An 18,649-nucleotide genomic window follows, 5' to 3' on the forward strand; every position below is an offset into this window, starting at 1 on the left:
TAAATTTTTTAAAATTTAACAAATATCAATACAATATATTACATAGTAATATACATTATATATTATATAGTAATATGTGCAGATCTCATTGAGCTTTTACAAAATTGCTGTGTGTCTGTCACCAAGTTATTAGAACTCAAAAAGGCTTCAGTCATTATACCTGACATCCCAAAAGTAACACAACTGTGACAATAATTATTGAGCTTTATTACAGACATGTCTTATCTTATTATAATTTTTTATTGAGGTTTCTACTGTTTGAGGGCCTAGGTTCTGATCCTAGAAATGTGAACATTTCAGTATTGGAAGCCACCAAGTTACATCTGGAAGTTATTGACAGTGGTCTGGAATTCAATCCAAACTGTTTCCAAGGTGTGTTTGCAAATGGAATCATACAAGATCATACTATTACATTTGCCACATTTTATATGTGAAATTAACTCATGTTTTTGCAGCAGCAAGTTCATTTTTACCTCACCAATGTACAATAGATCTCTAAATATACTCAAGTCCTTCCATTCTTCTGTTGATGAACAATTGAATAGATTCCAGATTTTGAGATGGATTGCTGAACTATTTCCAGATTTTGAGGCCATGTATATTCTTATATGTGGCTCATGTGTGTGTGTGTGTATGTGTGTGTGTGTGTGTGTGTGTGTGTGTTTCTGCTGACTCTATCCCAGGAAAGGCTTCAAGGAATGCATTATACTTTGCCTCTACCAGACACTGCCTAACAGTTTTCCAGTATTGTTTTAGCCCATGTCCTCTCCCTACCCTAACACAAAATGCCAGTTCCACACAAACTTTCAACAATTGGGTTTGACTGAAACAGTGAAAGCAAGAAGGTAATGAAGTGCCATTATTCAAATTCACAAGCAAAAATCACCACTGGAATGGTCATTCTAGTTCTTCTCTCTTGTTGCCTCTCCCTGCCATCCCTGGTCAATGGACAAGACTGCTGAACTTCTCTGCTCCATATCAGGACTTTCTATATTAGCAAATTCCTCCAGTGCTAACCAGAAATCCAGAATGTCTCCTGCAACCACATATGTTCATTTCACTGGCCCAGGGCACTGCTTCAATTTTGTCTTTTATAGCTCACCTCTTTTTTTTTGGGGGGGTGGTGGATTTTGGGTCACATCCGGCAGCACTCAGGAGTCACTCCAGACTCTACACTAAGAAATCATTCCTGGCAGGCTTGGGGAACCATATGGAATGCTGGGATTTGAACCGACATCCTTCTGCATGCAAGGCAAATGCCTTACCTCCATGCTATCTCTCTGGCCCCAGCTCACCTCTTTTTTGCTCATATTTCATTATTTTTTATTTTGTGAAATTATTTTGTTTTAGTTTCCTGGTAAAAAAGACAAGCTAATTAATCTCTGCAGACATTGTAATTCTCATATTTACTTTTTAACTAGAAATTTTTCAGCAATTCTTTAATTGAAAGTTTACTATCAGCCAAAAGAAGATAATTCTAATTATTTATATCCTGGGAACATTTTAACCTACTATTTTTTAATGTTTTAATCTGAGTATACGCTATTCATACTACCATATCACATCGGAAGTTTCTCATTGATGACTTTGCACTCAGTTTTTATTTTATTTAAATGTTTTATTATTTAGATGCCAAGATTTGCATCATTGTTTACAAAGAGTTTTCAGTTGGAAGTTCCCACTTCCAAGGTTATGAGGCACTATGCTGTGCCTCATTCTCCACCACGAACTAACTCTATAGTCTTTCTATCCTCTGATATTTTTAAGTTTAATTGTGTTATTTTTATATTTTCAGTAGTGTTAGATCTAGTGATTTATATATATATATATATATATATATATATATATATATATATATATATATATATATATATACACAAATCCTTCATCTGTCACCACAGTGGGGTCCAAGACTCAGAACCTTGTCTCATGTTACACCCTGACTTCTTTTGGAGTTCCTCTCAACTTTTTTCTCTTATCTTCATTGGAATCTAGAGCAACCTTCCATTCTTAGACATCTTCTTCTATATACTATAGATTAGTGAGAACATACAGTATTTGCCATTGCCTTATGATTTACTTTACTTAACATAATATCAATCCGTTTCATCCACGTTGCAGTAAATTGTGTGATTTACTCATTATTTGTGGCTGTATAGTATTCCACTATCTGTGAGAATGTGTGTGTGGGTGTGTGTATCAAAACTTCATTATGCACTCAACTGTGCTTGTACATATGGAGTCTTTTGTAATCTGGTTCTTGTACTAAGTGTTACAAAGAACACAGGTGTGCATATATTAATTTAAATGAACATTTTTACATCTTGTAGATAGATACCAATCAGTAAGATTACTAGGTTATATTGTAGGTGTAGTCTTAGTTTTTGAGGAATCTCTATTATGTTTAAGATAAGACTGAATCTTCACTGGCATGCTAGTTACTTTTTTGAAAACTAAACTAGCATGCATATCATTTATTTCAAAGAATTGACTATGATTTGGGAGTATTGGAAAGTTAGAATATTTTAATATTTTTTAAGAGAATCACCATAAAATAATTCAAACTTTATTATTTTCCGTTATAAAATGCCCTTCACCAGTACACACTTCCCTCCACCAATGTCCTCAATTTCTCTCCAACCTGCTATGGGGAGACATTTTTCTTTTCTCTCTGTCACTCTCTCTTTCTCTCTCTCTATCTCTCTCTGTATCTCTCTATTCATTTATTTTAGGCAATAAGAAACTTTTGCATCTCAAAGGAAATGGTGACCAGAATGCAACGACTATGGCTTGGGAGAAATAATTCAATAACTAACTGTCTGATAAGCTGTTAATACTAATGTATATAAGGCAGTGGAATAGCTTAACAAGAAAAAAAAATTTAACTCCTGTTACTCCCCTACCCCAATTTCCTGTTTTGCTCACCTTGAGAGGCATACCTGCCCACAATTGGGAGGGGTCTATGGTTGCTAATAAATGGGTTGCCTCAGGAGCACGGAGGGAGAGATTTGGATGGATTCTGCGGGATGATTAAGAGAGATTCAGCAAGGGAGAAGCAGAGGAGACATGGCAGAAACAAGTTGAGATGTCAGGGCAGCTGAAAAGAGCTTGCTTAAAAGGTTAAACGCTTAGGAGCCACACATGGTGGCTAGGGCCTTAATGAAGTTGATGTCACCTGAAACCTTACTGCCTGTGGATCATTTTCTTACCACCACCCTATGACCTGCGGGCTGGAGAAGGTAGCAGGCACTTGGTCCAGGCCGGCAGAGAAAGGTCTCTCTCTCCATCCCTCCATCTCACCATCATTCACCTCCATCCAGGTCTCAATAAATAATATGTTTTCACCAAACTCCATCAAGAAATAAGGAAAAACTTCCTAAAAAAACATACAAATGGTCAAAAGACACATGAAAAAGTGCTTCATATCATTAATCATCAGAGAGATGCAAATAAAACAACAGAGAAATATCTCACATAACAGAGACTGGCACACATGAAAAAAGAATAAGAACAACAGTGCTGATTCAGTTGCAGGGAGAAGAAGACTCTAATTCACTGTTGATGGAAATATAGAATGGTCCAGACGTTTTGGAAAATATGGACATTCCTCAAAATTAGAAATTGAGCTCCCATATGATTGAGCAAAACTGCTCGTGGACTATAACCTAAGGCCCCAAACACAGTGCAGAAAAGTCATCTGCTCTATTCACGATAGCCAGAATCTGGAAACAACCCAAGTTTCTGACATGGTGGTATATCAATACAATGAAATACTGTTCAGCTATTAAGAAAAAGTAAGTTATATAATTTTCTTATTCATGAATATGGATATCGAGAGTTTATGCTAAGTGAAATGAGTCAGAGGAAAAGGGATAGACATAGAATGATTTCACTAATTTGTGTGTTATAAACAAAAAGATACTAGAATAAATATCCATGGACAATAGAGATGAGGGTCTGGAGGACTGGTTCATGGTAGGAAGTTTGTCACCCAGAGTGGAGGAGAGATGGGACCACTTTGACAATGATAATTGAAAATAATAATTTTGGGGGCCGGGCGGTGGCGCTGGAGGTAAGGTGCCTGCCTTGCCTGCGCTAGCCTAGGACGGACTGCGGTTCGATCCCCCGGGCATCCCATATGGTCCCCCAAGAAGCCAGGAGCAACTTCTGAGTGCATAGCCAGGAGTAACGCCTGAGCGTCACAGGGTGTGGCCCAAAAACCAAAAAAAAAAAAAAAGAAAAGAAAATAATAATTTTGGACAAAAACTGGGTACTGAAAGGAGGTGAAGTAATATGTTTGATACCCTTCAGTAACAATTTTGCAAATCACAGTGCCCAAAAAAGAAAAAAATGAGTTCCCTTTTACTGCTACCCTACCAGCACAAGGTCCTTTGATCCTTTTGGTTATGTGCCATCCTCACTGGTATAATGTAATATCTTATTGTCTTAATTTGGATTTCTCCGATAAGTGATGCTGAAAAGTTATTCATATATATATTGGACATTCATTTGTCTTTTCCAGAGAAGCTTTTGTTCATTTCCTTTTCCCAATTTAAATGTGATTATTCGATTTATAATGTTCAACGTAGTGAGTGCTTTGTGTATTTTGGATAATAATCCTTTACCTGATATACTGAGTTTAGAAATAGAAAATCTAGAGAAAACCGAATTAAAATTTCAGAACCAGAAAATGTAGATTCTGATTCAAGAATTGTAAAGTGTAGAAGAAAGAATAAGTGAGAAGGAAAATGCAATAATAGAAGTGACTAAATATGATTAACGAAGAGAAAATAATAAAAAGTAAATAAGCATTGGCTCAGGGACTGTAGTAGTTTAAAAGATTTATAGTATAACACTGGTATCTCAGGAGAAAAATAAAAGATAGTAGTGCTGGAAAAATGTACTCAACTTACCAATTCAGTAAGGATAAATCTTGCAGTTTCAAGAAGCTAAGTGATGCTTAGAGGTAAAAATGAAGAAATTCACACAAGGAAAGTTATAGCCAAACTTCTGAAACTAAAGACAAACAAAAAACTAAATGACAGAAGATTAAAACACCTTATTAGTAAACTTATTTGAATGACAGAATGATTCTCTTCAGCAAACATCTAAGTTAAATAATTTTGGTAAACTAGAATCTACCTCAAAAAACATACCCCTCGCACACAGAATAGAGTGATTTGATTTAAATATCCCTATAATTACTAGAACAACTAAACTTGTCATTAAAATTTTTCCTTTAAAGTACCTAGTTCTGATGGTTTCAATAAAGAATTTTACTAACATTTTAAAGAATTAAAACCAATTCTAAATGATCTTTTCTAGAAAATAGAGTAGGAGCACTTTAATTTTATTTCATAGATCTAAAATTACTTTAAATCTAAAATCAGACAAAGACCATACCCCAATAAAACTCTCTTAAATCTAGCTTTACGTATGAGACACAGGTTAATAAAATATGAATTACAAATTTATTGACACATAAAGTTATTGTGTACCACAACCATATGGGATTTAATCTTAGGGTGCCTTGTTCATTATTTGTACAATTTAATTTCCAAATAATTAAAAATAAAGTCATGATTTTACCAACTGACAGAAAAGGCATTTAGCAAAATTCAACATCATTGTGATTAAAAACTGTCAGAAAAAAAGAGGGAAATGTCTTCAATCTGTTAAAGACCATCTTTAAGGAAAATCCACAGCTAATGTTATACTTAATAGCTATAGCTTCAGGATCAGTATCATGGCTTAAAGGGGCTGAGAATATAGTTTGCGTTGGTGATGCACAGGTTTCCTCAAACACCAGCAGATGCCCTCTCCTGAAATATGAAATAGTATTAGACTTCATATTTTCCATTTTGGGTTAATAACTGAATAAAAACACTTTGACACTTCTTATTCATTGCACTACTAAAATTTTTATCCAATGCAATAAGGCATATAAAGAAATAAAAAGCATACAGTTTAAAAAGAAAAAGTAAAACTGTCCTGTATTACAGATTTTGTGTATAGAAATTTTAAGCAAATATTTTTAAATGATTATAAGTAATGTAATAAGTTCAGAAAGGTCATAGATATTTATATTTAATTGCATTTAAATGTTTTATCAATCAATATGAGTTCATTAAAGAAAATATGCATCTAAAATTGATAAGAAAAATGGATATAAACATTTAAAATTCATACAGGACTTCTAAGTATTATAAATACCAATGAAAGAATTTAGGAAAATAGAAATTAAAGGGAAGACCATATTAATGAATTAAAATACAATTTTAAATTAATATAGTTTTAACACAGTTCTTGCCAAAATGCCAGCAAGGTTGTCTTGAAGATATGGATAATATTATTTCACAATTTATATGGAAAACTAGGAAACTAGAATAAAGCAATTTTGAAAAAGAATAAAATGGATGAATGTTTCTATTTCAAGCCATATTTTATGGCTATAATAAGCACGACTGTGGTATTGGCTGAGGAATAGAAACATAGATCAATGGAACAGAATAGAGATCTCAGAAAAAGTTCTTAAAAGTGTGCCAAATTTATTTTTGACAAGGACACAAATGAAATCCAATGGAGGAAAAATAGCTTTTCCAATAGATGGTGTGAACGCATTGGAAATACTTACACAAAGAAAATGAACCTTGGCCTAAATCTCACACATTTTACAAAAGATAACTCAAAATGAGTAACAGATTTCTGTCAAATATAAAACCATATAACATTTAGGGGAAAAACATAGCTAGCCAAAAAGTTCTTGGACTTGTTATAAAAAGCAAAATACACAAAAAGAAAAATGATATATTATACTTTATCAAAAATTTAAAATTAAAGACTGGATCGGTGACACAGTGGTAGGGAAGGGCATTTGCCTTGCAAGCAGCTAACCTAGGACGGACTGCTGTTTGATCCCCTGGTATCCCATATGGTCCCCCAAGCCAGGAGCGATTACTAAGCACATATCCAGGAGTAACACTTGAACATCATTGGGTGTGGCCCAAAAACCAAAAAAAAAAAAAAGTTTAAAATTATATTCATATAAAATACATCTAGTGGCTGAAAAGACAAATGCAAAATAAAGTAAAATGCTTGCAAATCATATATTTGACTAGTATTTAAAACATATAAGGAATTCTTAAAAATTAGCAAGAAAAAAAGATTTGGAAAAGTAAAAAATAAGAGTAGATACTTTATCAAAGATAAACAACTAACAACAAGCATATGAAAAGATCGACATCACTATTAGGAAAATACAAACTAAAAATAGGTTACATAACTATATATTCAACAGAACGGCTAAAAATATAATATCAAATGTTTATATTAGGAAAACCTAAACAAGCCATACATTTCTGGTAAGAATGTAAAATCATACTCTGGAAAACACTATGGTAGTTTCCATAAAATAGGCTGCTATACAACTAGTAATCCCACTTCCATGCATTTATCCTAAAGAAATAAAAAGTTAGGTTCACACATAAAACACAAATGTAGGTGCCATGTTGATTAAATATGTCTCCAGCATGCTTAGCATTTCATTGGGTTAATGATGAAACCAACTTTAAAAGATTCATAGCCTGGATACTTTCCAGCAATAAAAATGAACAAGGGTAAGTCTCAAGTGAAGTAAGCAAGTCAAACTTTCTCATTCTCAGAAGTTCACATACTCTCTGATTCTACACATTAATTACACATTCATTAATTATTACACATTAATAAAATTATGGACATGGAGCATATATTAGGTGTTGATAAGGGTGAGGGGCTAGAATGGACAAGAGGGAAGACGTATTAGAAAAGTCAAAATGAGGGCCCAGAGAGATAGCACAGCGGCGTTTGCCTTGCAAGCAGCCGATCCAGGACCTAAGGTGGTTGGTTCGAATCCCGGTGTCCCATATGGTCCCCGTGCCTACCAGGAGCTATTTCTGAGCAGACAGCCAGGAGTAACCCCTGAGCACCGCCGGGTGTGTCCCAAAAACCAAAAAAAAAAAAAAAAAAAAAAAAAAAAAAAAAAAAGAAAAGAAAGAAAAGAAAGAAAAAGAAAAGAAAAGTCTAAATGAGCATCCACAGAGATAATACAAGGGTTATGGTGCTCACCTTGTATTTGGCTGACCCTGGTTTGATCTCCCATACCACATATCACTCCTGATCACAGAACCAAGATTAAGCTCTAGAACTACTGAGGGTAGTTCCCCCAACCCCCTCCCCCAAATAAAATCAGACTTAGGGGAGGTGAAAAGCAACCTTGGTTGCTTCGGTGCTCATATTCTAGTGAGGTGTGGCTGAAAATTGAAGGGCAGATGAGCTCACAATAAGGATTCAGACAGCAGATGCTACCAGCCTTTTCTTTTTCTGTGTAATTTATAATATTATGATTACAGTAATTTTCCTTCCATTAATTTTCTTGTACCTGGTGAATTATTTTCTAGCACCACTTTAATCATTATATATGCTTGTCAGAAAACAAAAACTAGCAGAAATCCAGATATTAACTGAGTGGTGAGAAAGCCTTTTATCAGAGTTGGTCATTTTTAGTTCAAATAATTATATGTATGCTTTGCTTAAATACAGTTTCTGAATAAATACTGTTGCTGAAAACTGATTATTGGTAGGTAAATGAAAATTTTACATTTTGGCTTTTAATCTTTTGTAAATTTTGGAACTAGTTATAAAAGGTGTGTTTATGTGAACCTTCTGAACATCGTTCTTTGTGTTTTCTAATGGTTGGTTATGCTCTCACACTCAGTTTTGATTTTACATGAATACCTGTAAGTCTCACGGTAAAAGACTAATTTCACAACCTTTGAGAACACCATGCAGTTTCAGAATAAGAGATTTTTTTTTTAGAGGTTGAAAACTAACCTGGTAGAAATTCAAATCCATCTTTTATCTTTTAGATAAGAGTCTTTGAAATCCTTTTAGTGTGAAGTTATCAGCAGAGCTGATTCTCATATATCCTCATTACTAACCCAAGCATTATTCAAAATGCAGACTGTGGCATAAAACTATTTTTATCAGTTCTACAGTCCAGTGATAAGCCACACGTGGTCCTCCTTGATCTCTTGTATAATTCTACTTTCTTGTTCCCACTCCCTTTAAAGATCACCATGCAAATTCAAGTCTCTCATGACTTGTCTGAAGAAGTCTGCTCAGCTGATTTTCACACTTATTGAACTATAGAACCATTTCCCACATTAATGTTTCATAATTTAACTAGATGTTTTAAAGATATAAAGTAGAATGGCAACTTTTAGAAAAATAGTTATTTTTAAGTTAAAAGTTATAGTAATGCTAACAAATGTTTTTATAATAATACCTTTATTTAAGAACCATGATTACAAACATGTTTGTAATTGGGTTTTAGTCATAATATAGAACACCCCCCTTCAACCGTGCAACCTTCCCACCACCAATGTCCCCCATCTCCCTTATTCCCATTCCCCTGCCTGTATTCGAGACAGGCATTCTATTTCTCTCACTCACTACTATTGTTATGATAGTTGTTGGTGTAGTTATTTCTCCAATTGTACTCACCAATTTTTGTAGTAAGGAAGGAGGAAGGGTCTACATAAATAACTTAATGACACAACTTATAAAATTAAAAAGTGATCAACAAAATGAATCAAACATAAGTAGGCAGAAGGAAATAACAAAGCTTAGAGCAGAAATTATTGAACTTAATGGTTTTTATGAACAAAATTACTGCACTTTCACCACATCCAAAGATCTACCATTATCTATGTAACACCTAGTTTATCCTCTCTTCCTTCCCCCACTGCTTAATAAACTCAGTTTTGCGTTCAAAGGCCAAGAGTTTTCCTCATTAGATATGTTCATTCCAGTAGTAGTAGTAGTAGTAGTAGTAGTAGTAGTAGTAGTAGTAGTAGTAGTAGTAGTCATTGTTGTTGTTTATGGAACACATCTGGTGGAGTTCATGGGTTATTCTTGGCTCTGAGCTCAGGAATCACACTTACCAGGTCAAGGACCTGCTGGGTTTTAACCCAACATGGTAGTATGCTGTACTATCTTGTGGGGCCTGTTTATTCCCTTATTTTGTTTCTTTTTATGTCTCAGATAAATGAAATGATCTGGTATTTATTTTTCTCCCTCTAAACTATTTCACTTAACATGATCCACTTCAGTTCCATTCAAGTTGCTACAAAAAAAAAATGATTCCATCTGTTTTGATAGCAGCATGATATGCTGTTGTGTGTATATGCTATATGTTCTTTATCCATACATCTATCCTTGGATTTTCAGTTGTTGCTATATCTTTGCTATGTTACTGAATATTGTAATAATCATAGGTGTGCAGAGACTTTTTTTTAAATTAATGTTTTTGTGTTCTTAGGATAGATGCAAAGAAGGGTTATTACAGGGTCATAAGAAAGTCTTTTCTTAGGATTTTTTTTTGTTTTGTTTTGTGTTTTGGGCCACACGTGGTGGTGCTCAGGGGTTACTCCTGGATCTGTGTTCAGAAATCACTCCTGGCCACTCGGGAACCATATGGGATGCTGGGGATTGAACCTAAGTCTATCCGGGTTGGCCGTGTGCAAGATAAATGCCCTGCCATTGTGCTATCACTTCGGCTCCTTTTCTTAGTTTTTAAAACAAGTCCCCATACTGTTTTTTACAGTGGCTGAACCAGAGAACATCCCCACTGACAGTGAGTTATATTTCACAATATTCCTGACAACTTTGGTTTTTCCAGTATTTTTATATATATAGGCCATGGGACACTTTTAAGGATTTAAGGCTTCATATCTGAGGAGTTATAGCTAGGAGTTATTATTGTTCTTTGTTATAGGCTAAACTTAGTAAAATATAAAAAATAGTTGTTACCCAATCATCTCACTCAGACTATCACAGCTTTAATTTCTAGGTGTTGGGCTTTTGTATATTTTACTGAAAAAAATAAGTGTTCCTTATTTTTTGTCTCTACTTTCATTGGATTCTGATCAATGAAAGAATTTATTATACTCAAATATATGGACATAAAGTACTTAACATCAAGTTCACTAATCATTATTTTAAAGTCTGCTTAAAAAAGATAATTTACTATGGTGGGGGGCAATATTATTTCTAAAACTGAAACCACATGATGATTTAACCTCTTTTATAAATGTATGATCTTATCTTCTCAGATTTATATTTGAAGCAATAAATCCTCTGGCAGTTATTCCTGGTTGCATGAAGAAGAGACAGGAGACAAGAACATGCCTGCTTTTATTATTTTCTTGAGCTTCAAAGTTGGAATAGGGTGGGAATGTTGAACTATTATGGCCATGAATGTCTAAGCGAGACACTTAAAGAAGTAAACCAGTTATTTGGAAAACATAGTTGATCTTTCATCTCCATTTGTTAAAAGCTACCAATGACTTAAATATAAAATTAAAAATATTTTTTGTAAATGTGCTCTTAATTCAAAGAACAGTTGCCACTTCTTCATCAGGAAGCACTCTTTTCACTTTTAAAGGTATTAGGTGGATGGAAGCGAGGCGCTTTTACAAATTTTTCAAGGGTCATTCCTGATGTTCCATAGGGAATTAGGCAGTGCCAGGGGTTAAATCAAGGGTTCCTACATACAAAGCATTGTGCCCTAGCTCTTTGAGCCATTTCCCAGTTCAAATTTTATTTTTAAGTGTATATTTTATTAAATATTAAGACATCATAATTTGCATAGTTAAATAACAATGTACAATATTCCAACACCAATCCTTCCACCAATGTGCACAAGTAGCCTTTCAGTTCCCAGTTTATCTTCTTAGTAGGCATATTTTAAAGTTTGATTTGTTATTATTTGGATTTCATATTTATTATATTTCGGGCTCAGTAGTTTATATAAAGACACACACACACACACACACACACACACACACACACACATATATATATATCACCTCTACACTATCGATGTGCTTGAGGCACCTAATCCCAACCTCTATTATCTCCCATATATGTCTTCTTACTTTACCCACACAAATATACACTCTTTGATTTATTTATTTTCATGTCTTTCTCATTTCTATGATATGGGCCAAAGGTATTCTAAGTATCTTCCTTTGATAACTTCTTTTGATACCTCTTCCTATTGTTATTCTTCTGTATACCACAGATATGTAAGCTCATCTGTTATTTGGTATTTGACATTCTTATGACTTACTTTACTTCACATGATATCCTCCAGCTCCATGCAACTTGCAGAGAAATGCATGATTCCATCATTCCTTACAGCTGCATAGCATTTCATTGTACATATATACCACATTACCATTATCTATTCATCCTTTTGGGGACACCTCAATTGATTCCATACCTTAGATACTTTTCTGAGTATTACAATGAATAGTGGTGTTCATATGTCCTTTCCCATTTACTTTTCTGAGAAAGTTTCATAGTAGTTTCCATAGGGGTTGAACCAATTCATATTCCCACTGGCAGTGGATGAAAGTTCCTTTTGCATCACATCTTTGTCAACACTAATCCCACCTTTTCTTTTTTGATCTGCAGCATTACTACTAGTATCAGATGGTACCTTGTTGTCATACTGATTTGAATATCTCTGATAATTAATGATGAGCATTCTCTCATATATTTATTGGTCTTTTGTCTGTCTTAAAAAAAAAGCACCTGTTCATTTTCTCTGCCTATTTTTTTATCGTTTGTTGTTATTTGTTATTTAGCTTTATGCTTTTCTACTTTGGATATTAATCCTTTATCTTCTCTGTGCTGGGTAAAAATATTTTTCCCAAGCACTTGGATATCTTTCAGTTTTTAATTTTAGTCTGTTTCCTTAGCTGTGTGGAAACTTTACTTTGATGTAGTCTCATTTGTTTATTTTGTTTCTGTTGCCTTTGCCAATTGAACTATCTCATTAAAAACACATTTTAGGTACAAATTTTGGAACATTCTGTCTATTTTTTATTCAATTTATTGTTATGGATTCTGATCTGATCTCGGGGTATTTGATCAACTTTGAATTGATATTTGTATAGTGTGTGGCTTCAGCTTCATTTTTTTCTTTACATGTGACTATCCGATTTTCCAAGCACTATTTGTTAAAAAGTCTGGCAATTACTCCACACCCTGCCCAATTTTAAAGTACTTTAGGACTTGGGCAAAATCATTGACAAATGTGTACATTGAGTATTTCTTATGAGTGCGTCTGACTTTATTTTACTCTTTAGAAGCTCTCTAGAATTTTTGAGCAAGTTAAAAACTGCTTGGTCTTCCTCCTACATGACTCACATAGTCAGGAATCAGTGTGGAGACAGCATTATGAGCACATTAACAGATGCAGTCCAGGCACATCCACTGAAAGCTTAACCACTAGGAAGCTCACTATCCCTAGCAAATCTTTGTTGGGGGTTATTATGGTCAGGTGGAGTGTCTAGGATGATTATTAAAATTTCAGAATGCTCATGTCTCCCAAGATAATGCATTTGGGGTTAAATTAGCTTATTCTCTGGTCCTAAAGTTCTTTGTACATTCATAACCTATGTAAAAGCTGTCAAATTCATGAAAAAATTTGGAGGGTGGAATTTTTATTGCCTAATAAATAATATCCTTGATGGTCATAATTACTCATTAGCTTCTTCTATTCAAAATGTAGACAGCATGCAAGGTCGGATCCAAGATAAGGATAAAATAAAACAGCTCTTTGACATTTTTTAAGAATTATTCATTTTCTTTTCTAACCTGTAAGTGAAACATGAACCTTCTCCTAAATCTAAGGCTTTGAAGAAAGCAAAACTTGTCTGAAAGGGTTGAAGAAATCCATAACAAGGTCACATTTCTTTAGTCTTTAAAATTCCAATTTTAAAAACTTGCCATGAAATTTTAAAATATTTCTAAGTTTTCAAAGTCTTAAGATTTAGAAGACTTCTAGAAACTTTATATGGTATTTATCTGCAGAGATAGTCGCTGAAAGAAAGTGATGCATAGAAAAGTCATGCTAGGGAGAAATGCTCCCCACTTGGAAAAGTTTGCATTGTTAAGTCACTTTTTATTTTTAAGATTGTTTTTTGGTGTGGGGCTTTACCTGATTATGCTTAGGGATCATTCCTGATGGGAAAACATATGTAGTGCCAGGGATTGAATAATCCAGGTGTGCTGTATACAAGGCAAATGCCCTCCCTGTTGCACTATCTCCTGGCCCTAGAGTCACTTTTTTCTTCTATAATGATTTCTAAAATCCAGCTCTACTCATTAGCAAGAAATCTTCTCTTTTGGATCATATTTATTGGAGAATTTATTGTCTTCAAATATATTGAGTCAACTTTTAGTTATAATTCTCTTCCTGCGGATAACTGTTTCCCAGAAATGCATCTATATGAATTTCTGCAGTAATCCTTTTTCATCTGAAACCTACTGCTATCTCTCTAACTTCTTTTTTAAAAGAAAAAGTTTCTTTTAAGCCTTTCTTTCCAACCCTTCATCTTTCTAAAATTGCTGTAACTCTTCATTCCAAATGATCTACCCAAATTCCACCTCCTGTAAAAATAAAGATCAAAAACACAGTCGTAAATGTGTTGAAAGGCAAGGAGTGATTCCTGTGTCTTGGTTTATGAGATTGCAATAGACAGAGAGAACACTCATTTGCAGAAAGAAGGCTGTCCTGCCACAGTGAAATGGATTTCTCCAAGAAGATCTTTGGCAAAGAACACAAGCTCAACAGAGAATACATATCCTGTGCTGTTAGACTTTCAGTTATAAAACAGCTTTCCAAAGCTTTCAGTGTTGACATTCCCATTGTCTCATTTTCGGACAGGTTGGGCTAACATTTCCCATGTCCATTAAAATGCATTTTCTTTCTTGGCAGAAACCAGGTACTGCTACACTCAGCACACAATGGAAGTCACAGGAAATAGCATCTCTGTCACCAAACGCTGTGTTCCACTGGAGGAGTGCTTGTCCACTGGCTGTAGAGACTTGGAACAAGAAGGCCACAAGGTTTGGACAACAAATCCAGGCATTCATACAATAGTCAGTCCTCCTCACCTTTATACACTTGCCAGTGCTCATAAGCAAAATTTTACTGCCGTCTACCATTAAGAGAACAGGTTCTCTTTCATTTTTTCTTTTTTTCTTTTTTTTTCTTTTTTTGTTTTTGACTCACACCCAGCAGCACTCAGGGGTTACTCCTGGCTCTATGCTCAGAAATCACTCCTGGAAGGCTCAGGGGACCATTTGGGATGCCAGGATTTGAACCACCATCCTTCTGCATGCAAGGCAAACGCCCTATCTCCAAGCTATCTCTCCGATACCCCTTTTGACTTTTAAAGAATAAAAATGTATGGGGTCAAAATAATAGAATGAGGGGAGTGCATTTGATTTGCACGCAGCCAACCCAGGTTAGATCCCCATCATCTTATATTTTCCCCTGAGCTTTCCAGAAGTAATTCCCGAGCATAGAGCCAGGAGTAATCCCTGAGTGCCACTAAGTGTGATTCAAAAACAAAAACAAAAACAAAAAAAGTTTACCCAAAAACTGTAGGAAAATTGTATAAATTATATAAACACAGTAAGATGACACTGAAAATTATCTGGAGTTCTTCACTCTGAATATAGTAAGAAGACACCCATTAGAGCTAGCCCCTAGTACTGTCCTCTTTGTTAAAGAACATTGCAGATGTATAGAAAACTTATTCGGTTGACTATAGCCAAGACTATTCCATATCAAAACCTGTCTGAAATATGGGCTCCTGTGTTTACTAAGATTCCCTTTGTGGGAAGCTATCTGTCAGCTCCTAGATGATCAGAACACTATTGCCTTAGGGGTACATGCCCCTTAAAGTCTACTAGTGTCTGTTTAGAAATATTCAGAGTAAAATAAATGCTAAGTTCAGCCTTGAAAGAGAGTCTATTCAGAGTGAAGAAACCCAACTATGGTTAGATGGAAAATACCCTTGACTCCCTTCCTGTCATTCAAAGCTGTCTTTCCACATGATCTGAAATTTCATACCTTGATCCAGATTTAGAGGCCTTGGTTTCTTTTCACTATCTATCTTCCTAGTGATTGGGAGCAGCTTCCCTCTATACACCCTAAAACATCCCTGCTAGGTAGTTTCTTTGGGTTAAAAAAATAATATAATTTCAAGTGTCAAATACAGAGTGAAATTTAAAAAGTAATTTGCCTGTTTCTGTTTTGAAATATAAAGGGCTAAAACCAAAGATCTTGCCTGAACCTCTATTAATCTAGGATTGACTCTTGGGCATTATTGTGGCTGTGTTACCAAAAGGAAGTTACGGATCAGAGAAATAACACCATGGGCTCAGATCACATAGCTAACAAGTAACAAAGAGAAATCCCAAATCACAGTGATCTCCTGTTTCTTTCCTCAAACTTGTACTGTCTTCTTGTCTTGTATTGTGACCAAAACTGCAAAGCTCTGTAGAATGAGTTCTTAGGGATATTAAATCTAATAAGATTTTCCAAGTAATACTCTATCCATGAGTCACTTGGGAAACTTGTTAAAATGCAGATTCTATTGGTCTGAGTCTAGGGTAGGGTAAGGTCTCAGATCCTGCATTTCTAGTAAATTCCCATTGGTGCTGAAATAGCAATCTGAACCTTGAGTAGTCATGGTTTAAAACCATTTCTATCAGTAATCCTTTGGATTTTTTTCCTCATAATCCATAGTAAAGCAACATAAAGTAGGTATAATTGAATAAATAAAGCCTTTCCAACTTCAACTCACCCATGAGAATGGTGATAATTATGTAGACAGTTCTAATGAAAGTTAATATTTAGTTTTAAATGGTAGGAGTTGTTGCCAATTAAATTTTATTGTGAAAATATGGCAAGTAAAAGTTTCCCTTCTTTATAAAGTTTTTTCTAAGTAGTTATAAAGTATGTCTTAAAGCAAGTGTGAGACAATATTCAACATATGTGAAGATCATAAACCATACTCCACCCCTTTCACTGATGGAATAACCAAGACATTGTGAAGGCTATTAAACTGTAGTCACCGTCAAAGTCTAGTCTGGGTTTGGAGCGTGTTTATTTTAACCACATTTATCCCAAATAAAAAAAAAAAGTTCCACCACTTAAATAGAGCACTGGAACCTCCTTTGTAGAAAGAGAACTTTTTTCTTTTGAGTCTTCCTGACAGACAGGTTTCTTCAAAAACAAAACAAAACAAAACAAAATAAAACAAAAAGCAAACAAACAAGAAAAACTGTCTTCTTTGAGATCCTGCTAGTTTCTCCTCTTCCTGATTTTCTTTTTTCCTTATTTCTTTCAGGTCTGCACTTCCTGTTGTGAAGGAAATATCTGTAATTTACCACTCCCTCGAAATGAAACAGAAGCCACGTTTGCTACAACGTCACCCATAAATCAGACAAATGGGCACCCACACTGCATGTCAGTGATAGTGTCCTGCTTGTGGGTGTGGTTGGGACTTATTTTATAGCTGCTCCAAGGCACCCTATGTAGAACGGAGCCACAGGATAGCAAGGGCCCAAAGTCATGCATGAATCATCGGCCTGACAATAGTTCCACATTTGAAATCACAACACTCGTGGATGTTTTTGCTACCAAGCATCACCACTTACCATGGGAAACAAGTGTTGCTTCAGTGTAGTCATTTCTAGTCCATAAGACCTCATCAAAGTCAGATGCTTCCAAACAGAGTCTGAGTTCTACACCGCAGTCTTGTTTTCACATCAAGAAACATTTATTTAGACCTCTTAATTTGGAATCCACGAGCCACAAGAAGTGCTGGGGCCCTCTGAGATATTAGGCGATATGTTTTATGGATATGTTTAGATGTGTGGTTTTGTTCAGGAAAAAGTGGTGCGGGATCACTTGTTTAAATACAATCATGAATTTATTTATGCATCTAGAAGGTATAACTTTGGTTCCAAAATTAATATTATTTCCTTGGAAGTCTCTAGAAAAGTTGTGAGCAAGTTGTCCAGTTTATCATTCCAATGCCAATCTCCAGTTGTGGGACTTATATTCCTTCTGCTCTCTGTGTAGAAAATTGAAAAGGCAATCATAAAAGCTTATTATGGGACAAGGGTAGCTAGAGGATTTTTTTTAACTTTATGTAACTAGCATTTATTAAGTGACTCTTTGTCCCATCCTATAGTTGGTGATATTATCTTTGACTTGGCTCCTAAATATGCTCCAGGAGATCCTGGATTCATACTAGGCCAATGAGTAGCCAAGGAGTGCAAAACAGAATGGAATGGTTTGTTTCCCCTTCAGTCGTGGGATTCTATTCAGGTATAGTGAAAAGTAAAAAATGATTTTAGAATAAAAGGAAATGTAAGAATTGGGTCTGCCTTATTTGGACAAAGCTATAAGCTCAACTAGACCTTCCTCCATTTGCAATTTATACTGCCAAAGAACCTTCCTCTTTTTATACTTTGAAATCCCCAGTGGCTTTTAAAAATAAGTTTCTGTGTTGAATTGTCTCAATATTTATAGGAAAAGAGACATAATCTTATCTTAGAATGAGAAGTCAAGGGACTTATGGGAAGATGATAAGACCAGTAAGGCAATGCAATGGGAAGTTTTTAGTTCTTTTAGTGGTAAAATTGTCACTTTCCTGCCTATATTTATGTCACCTAAATTACAATTCTTTCCTCCTTATAAATCATTTATACAATATTTATTTTTGTATGGCATAAACTA

At 34.9% G+C, this 18,649-nt stretch overlaps 1 protein-coding gene across 1 annotated transcript in view; it reads left to right on the forward strand.

Moving 5' to 3' along the window:
* LYPD6 (LY6/PLAUR domain containing 6) overlaps positions 1-18,185 on the forward strand; it is a 140,111-nt gene extending 121,926 nt beyond the window's left edge. The window contains exons 4-5 of the mRNA XM_049773048.1: positions 14,828-14,958; positions 17,253-18,185. Coding sequence (XP_049629005.1) covers positions 14,828-14,958; positions 17,253-17,420 — 299 coding nt within the window. The 3' untranslated portion in view covers positions 17,421-18,185. The remainder of the gene's footprint in view (positions 1-14,827; positions 14,959-17,252) is intronic.
* Positions 18,186-18,649: the final 464 nt, after the last annotated feature.

The sequence above is a fragment of the Suncus etruscus genome, chromosome 5 (genome assembly GCF_024139225.1).
Source record: "Suncus etruscus isolate mSunEtr1 chromosome 5, mSunEtr1.pri.cur, whole genome shotgun sequence".
In the NCBI taxonomy this organism is placed as follows: Eukaryota; Metazoa; Chordata; class Mammalia; order Eulipotyphla; family Soricidae; genus Suncus; species Suncus etruscus.